The sequence below is a fragment of the Antennarius striatus genome, chromosome 1, assembly GCF_040054535.1.
Source record: "Antennarius striatus isolate MH-2024 chromosome 1, ASM4005453v1, whole genome shotgun sequence".
Lineage (NCBI taxonomy): Eukaryota > Metazoa > Chordata > Actinopteri > Lophiiformes > Antennariidae > Antennarius > Antennarius striatus.
Window position 1 is genome coordinate 260,766 of NC_090776.1, and position 6,735 is coordinate 267,500.

General features: G+C 58.4%; 1 protein-coding gene across 1 annotated transcript in view; it reads right to left on the bottom strand.

Annotated features, from left to right (window-relative positions):
- Positions 1–359: 359 nt before the first annotated feature.
- Positions 360–6,735, bottom strand: part of wdhd1 (WD repeat and HMG-box DNA binding protein 1) — a 14,907-nt gene continuing 8,531 nt past the window's right edge. The window contains exons 11-24 of the mRNA XM_068312980.1: positions 5,618–5,778; positions 5,341–5,525; positions 5,031–5,272; positions 4,806–4,943; positions 4,578–4,734; positions 3,995–4,109; positions 3,752–3,874; positions 2,586–2,794; positions 2,292–2,512; positions 1,615–1,646; positions 1,387–1,521; positions 1,143–1,315; positions 917–1,052; positions 360–540 (exon numbers count right to left, since the gene is read on the bottom strand). Coding sequence (XP_068169081.1) covers positions 391–540; positions 917–1,052; positions 1,143–1,315; positions 1,387–1,521; positions 1,615–1,646; positions 2,292–2,512; positions 2,586–2,794; positions 3,752–3,874; positions 3,995–4,109; positions 4,578–4,734; positions 4,806–4,943; positions 5,031–5,272; positions 5,341–5,525; positions 5,618–5,778 — 2,177 coding nt within the window. The 3' untranslated portion in view covers positions 360–390. The remainder of the gene's footprint in view (positions 541–916; positions 1,053–1,142; positions 1,316–1,386; positions 1,522–1,614; positions 1,647–2,291; positions 2,513–2,585; positions 2,795–3,751; positions 3,875–3,994; positions 4,110–4,577; positions 4,735–4,805; positions 4,944–5,030; positions 5,273–5,340; positions 5,526–5,617; positions 5,779–6,735) is intronic.

A 6,735-nucleotide genomic window follows, 5' to 3' on the forward strand; every position in this document is an offset into this window, starting at 1 on the left:
CTGGAGATAAAGTCAGAGAGGCCAGACTGAGATGGTTTGGACATGTCCAGAGGAGAGATAGTGAATATATTGGTAGAAGGATGCTGAGTTCTGAACTGCCAGGCAGGAGGCCTAGAGGAAGACCAAAGAGGAGGTTTATGGATGTAGTGAAAGAGGACATGAAGGTAGTTGGTGTGAGAGAAGAGGATGAGAAGACAGGGTTAGATGGAGGACACTGATTGGCTGTGGAGACCCCTGAAGGGAGAAGCCCAGAGGAGAAGAACTAAATCTGGTTCCAGCCAATCAGGAACGTCTTTATATCCACTGGACCTCAGCTGTATTCTGATTGGGTCACTCAGTCACACAACCAAATATGGGCATAACAGCTTTATTTCCTCTTTAAAGAGACACTCAGTCTTTGTGGAACGAGAACGACTTCAGTCTGAGGACGTCTGGACGCCTCTTCCTCCTGCCATCATCATCATCACCACCTTCATCTCTCCTCCTCTTCCTCAGGTCAGAGTCGTCTGCAGGGGGGCGCCGGGCTCGCTCTGTCCACGACTGACACACACACACACACACACACACTGCTGACACCTCCATGTTAAACTGGTGTGTGTGTGTGTGTGGTGTGTGTGTGTGTGTGTGTGTGTGTGTCTCATCTTCTCTTGACAGACCCTCATCGTTCATCTCATCTTACCCCCCCCCCCCACTCAGATCAATGCTTCATTCACACACTCCACAGGTTTCCCAGGCAACCCCCCCCCACACACACACACACACACTGGTCCTGCTCAGAGCCCTGATGCATGCTGGGTCACACCCGGTTTGTACACCCCATCAGCATCCAGCACCACTCAGGTGGGTGTCAGGAGGGGCGTGTGGCCCCCGACCCCCCAGCTGATTGAGCTGGTGACCCCCCCAGCCGGGTGCGTACCAGTCGTTCCTGGGGAGGCAGCGCCCTGAAGCGCCCCATGGCCTCTTTGATGACGTCCGTCTCCTCCAGGTGGGGGCGCTCCGCCCTGATGCTGCAGCGGTGGTGATCCAACCAGAGCTGGAAGCCCGTCTGGGGCCTGGGGGGGCACAGGGGGGGCACAGGGGGGGACACAAGATGGTGAGTCAGCTTAATCAAACCCCCCCACCTCCACTGAAACAACATCTACCTCTTGTTTTCAGCACCATCTGCAGGTGAGGATGGGGGCGGGACATCCTGCTGGGGTGGGTTCTCTGGGGGCGGGGCCTCCTGCTGGGGTGGGTTCTCTGGGGGCGGGGCCTCCGTGTTCTCCCGAGGCTTCTGATTGGATGCCTTGGCCCTGGGCAGCAGGGTGGACTGGGTCTGGGGGGGACAGAACGTCAGTCCGACACACACCTGACCTCACACACACCTGTCAGGTGACGGGGGCACACCTTGGACCTGGGGGCCAGCGGCTTGAGGGGGGGCTCTTTGGGCTGCCTCCCGCTGGGCGGGGTCCCCTTCCTGCTGGGCGTCATGCTGTCCAGGATGTTCAACGCTCGGGGCGGAGCCAACGCCACGCCCGCCATCTGCATCAGCCAATCAGAGCGTGAGCCATGGACAGACCCACTACTACACAGACACGCCCACACACAAAGACACGCCCCCTCGCTGCATCTTACCTTGAAAGGATTGCTCCGCCCACCTCTGTTAGCTGCAAGACAGACGAGAGGCTGAGTCACCTCACACACACACACACACTCACACACACACACTCACACACACACACACACACTCACATACACACACACACACACACACACACTCACACACACACACACACACACTCACACACACACACACACACACACTCACACACACACACTCACACACACACACACTCACATACACACACACTCACACACACACACTCACACACACACACACTCACACACTCACACACACACACACTCACACAGACACACACCACACACACACACACACACACTCAGACAGACACACACACACTCACACACACACACACACACACACACACACACACACACACACTCACACACACACACACACACACACACACACTCACACACACACACACACACACACACACACTCACACACACACACACACACACACACACACACACACACTCAGACAGACACACACACACACACACACTCACACACACACACACTCAGACACACACACACACACACACACACACACACACACACACACACACACACTCAGACAGACACACACACACACACACACACACACACAACACACACTCACACACACACACACACACACTCACACACACAGACACACACACACTCACCTGGCGACGCCCTCTGGGCCGGGGCGGGGTCTCTGAACGGGTTCCCTCCTGGGGGGGGACAGGCGTGTGATGGGGGAGGTTCAGACGAGCGGCTCTGACATTTCCTGCTTTCTGCCTCCACTTCCTGTCCGCCCTCCTCTTCGTCTTCCTCTTCCTGTTGCTCTTCCTCCTCCTGACAACCGTTGCTATGACGACCCCCGGCGCCGTGGCGACGGCTGAATCTGTCCACACAGTAAACGATGGTCACCCCGCCCCACCGCCACTGGAGAAAAGACACTTCCTGTTTGGGATTACCCAGAGGCCCCTGTGGACGAATCAGGCTCCTCCTCCTCCTCCTCCTCTGCGATCTGATTGGCCTTCTCCAGGGCGAGCTGGCTGAGCCTCTCGGCCAGCGCCAGGCGGCGGGAACGGGAGGCGTAGCGGACGGCCAGCGGGACCACGCTGGGGGTCATGAGGTCAGCCAGCTCGGCACAGCGGAACTCCCTCTGCAGCCTGCAGGACAGCTGGACACGCCCCCCAGGTGGGCCAATCAGAGGACATGCCCCCCAGGTCAGTCACCAGAGGACACGCCCCCCAGGTGGGCCAATCAGAGGACACGCCCCCCAGGTGGGCCAATCAGAGGACACGCCCCCCAGGTGGGCCAATCAGAGGACACGCCCCCAGGTGGGCCAATCAGAGGACACGCCCCCAGGTGGGCCAATCAGAGGACACGCCCCCAGGTGGGCCAATCAGAGGACACGCCCCCAGGTGGGCCAATCAGAGGACACGCCCCCAGATGGGCCAATAAGAGGACACGCCCCCAGGTGGGCCAATCAGAGGACACGCCCCCAGGTGGGCCAATCAGAGGACACGCCCCCAGATTGGCCAATCAGAGGACACGCCCCCAGGTGGGCCAATCAGAGGACACGCCCCCCAGGTGAGTCACCAGAGGACACGCCCCCCAGGTGGGCCAATCAGAGGACACGCCCCCCAGGTGAGTCACCAGAGGACACGCCCCCAGGTGGGCCAATCAGAGGACACGCCCCCCAGGTGGGCCAATCAGAGGACACGCCCCCCAGGTGGGCCAATCAGAGGACACGCCCCCCAGGTGGGCCAATCAGAGGACACGCCCCCAGGTGGGCCAATCAGAGGACACGCCCCCCAGGTGGGCCAATCAGAGGACACGCCCCCCAGTTGAGTCACCAGAGGACACGCCCCCCAGTTGAGTCACCAGAGGACACGCCCCCAGTGAGTCACCAGAGGACACGCCCCCCAGGTGGGCCAATCAGAGGACACGCCCCCCAGTTGAGTCACCAGAGGACACGCCCCCAGTGAGTCACCAGAGGACACGCCCCCCAGGTGGGCCAATCAGAGGACACCCCCCCAGAGGCGGGGTAGCGCACCCCGGGGGCGGGCTAACGCCCCCCAGGGGCGGGCTAACGCCCCCCAGGGGCGGGGTAACGCCCCCCAGAGACACTCACAGCGAACATCTTCATCAGCAGCTCCTGCTGCTCCTTCTCGGCGCGGCACCGCTCCTCTTGCTCCTCCTCTTCCTCACCGGACAGGAAGTGGGCGTGGAACAGCACCGACCGCCAGAACTGCTCCTGTGGGCGGGGGCGGGTCAGTGTGACAGGACGGGCAGGTGGAAGCTAATGCTAACGTGCTAATTTTCACGAGCTAATGCTAGCTGTGGGTTGTGGGCGGCGCCCGTCGGGGGCGTTTACCTCCAGCTGCCCCTTCTCGGTGCCCGTCTGACAGAGGGGCAGTTTAAAGGGCAGGATGGCCACGGCCGGGCGGGGCAGGGTGGGGGGGTACCTGGAGCCTTTACAAGGGATACACCTGAGTAGGACACAGGTGACCGTTAGGGGCGGGGCCAGGGGACAATCAGGGTGTCTGTGTGTCTGTGTGTGTGTGTGTGTCTATCTGTGTGTGTGTGTGTGTGTGTGTGTCTGTCTGTGTGTGTGTCTGTGTGTGTGTGTGTGTCTATCTGTGTGTGTCTGTGTGTGTGTGTGTGTGTGTCTATCTGTGTGTGTGTGTGTGTGTGTGTCTGTCTGTGTGTGTGTGTGTCTATCTGTGTGTGTGTGTGTGTCTATCTGTGTGTGTGTGTGTGTGTGTGTCTATCTGTGTGTGTGTGTGTGTCTATCTGTGTGTCTGTGTGTGTGTCTATCTGTGTGTGTGTGTCTGTCTGTGTGTGTGTGTGTGTGTGTGTGTCTGTCTGTGTGTGTGTGTGTCTGTGTGTGTGTCTATCTGTGTGTGTGTGTGTGTGTCTGTGTGTGTGTCGTTCTGTGTGTGTGTGTGTGTGTTCACCGAAGCTGCTGGGGGCTCTCCTGGACCCCCACCACCCAGTAGTGATCTGATTGGCTCTTGCAGGTGTCCCGGGTGTTGCACACGGGCGTCCAGGTGAGGCCCAGGGGGAGGTTCAGCATCCTGACCACGCCCACCGAGTCCACGTAGCAGGGGGTACCTGGGGGGGCAACAGGGCGTTAGACACGCACGTGCACACACACACTGCTTCCTGTGGTGGGGGGGGCACACCCTCGGTGGAGAAGCCCATCCAGGTCAGGTGCGCCCTGGGCGACAGGGGGAGGGGGGCGTCGCTGATGACCTGCCGCGGCCGCCGCCCCAGCTGCAGCAGCTGGACGCCCAGAGCCTGGTCGCCATGGAAACCGGTGCCTGAGGGTCAGAGGTCACACACAGATGCATCACTCCTGTTAAGGTCGTGGGCGGGGCCAGGAAGCGGTGGTGGGCGGGGCCTCTCACCCCGGTGGTACACGATGGCGAGCTGCTCTCCGTGCGCCGCCACGCACACCGGGGGCCCTGGCAGGCTGAACACGCCCCTCTGGAGCCCCCCCACGGAGAAGAGGCGGAGCATCAGCGCGCTGGTGGCTACTGCCCCCCAGCCCCGCCCCAAACACAGCGCCTGGGCGTCCTCCCCCGGGGGCAGGTCCACCGTCCACTCCTTACAGGTGTCCCACGACGAGAAGTGGAGGCACTGCAGCTTACTGGGGGGGGGACAGGTGTGTGAAGCCGTGAGGCCCCGCCCACAGGGGGCGGGGCCAGACGGCCTTACCTGGCCAGCTGGTCGGTGCTGGGGCAGGCCAGCAGCACGGCCTCATGGGACAGGGCGGCGAGGGCGTGGCCCAGGGCGTCGGCCAGGTGCAGGGCGTGGTGAACCGCTGAGTCATGGAACTCCACCTCCACCGCCGCCTCGTGCTCGTCACGGTGGGCCCGCACCACGCCCACAGAGTTCCACACCTGGGGGGGGCGTGTGAGGTCGCAGGGGTTGGGTTCGAGTCCCACGGGGTCGTGACCCCATGTCCCGGGGGTAGTGACCCCGTGACCCTTACCATGAAGCGGTGTGTGAGGTGTCTTGGGGTGGAGCTGGGCTGGAAGGCCTTCTGGGGGGGCGTGGGCAGGGGTCCCTCATAGACGGGCCTCGGGGGGGGCACTGGAGCCCCACCCTCATCATCATCCTCATCTTCGTCGCGGGGGCGCACTGACCCCGTGTCTGAACACACACATTAACACACACACACATTAACACACACACACACATTAACACACACACACATTAACACACACACACACACACATTAACACACACACACACATTAACACACACACACATTAACACACACACACATTAACACACACACACATTAACACACACACACACATTAACACACACACACACACACATTAACACACACACACATTAACACACACACACACACACATTAACACAGACACACATTAACACACACACACATTAACACACACACACATTAACACACACACACACATTAACACACACACACATTAACACACACACACACATTAACACACACACACACACATTAACACACACACACACACATTAACACACACACACATTAACACACACACACATTAACACACACACACATTAACACAGACACACACACACATTAACACACACACACACATTAACACACACACACACATTAACACACACACACACACACACACATTAACACACACCCACACACACACACATTAACACACACACACACATTAACACACAAACACACATTAACACACACACACATTAACACACACACACACATTAACACACACACACATTAACACACACACACACACATTAACACACACACATTAACACACACACACACACACACATTAACACACACACACATTAACACACACACACACACATTAACACACACACACATTAACACACACACACACACACATTAACACACACACACATTAACACACACACACACACATTAACACACACACACACACACACACACACACATTAACACACACACACACACACACATTAACACACACACACACACACACACACACACATTAACACACAAACACATACATTAACACACACACACATATTAACACACACACACATTAACACTCACACACATTAACACACACACATTAA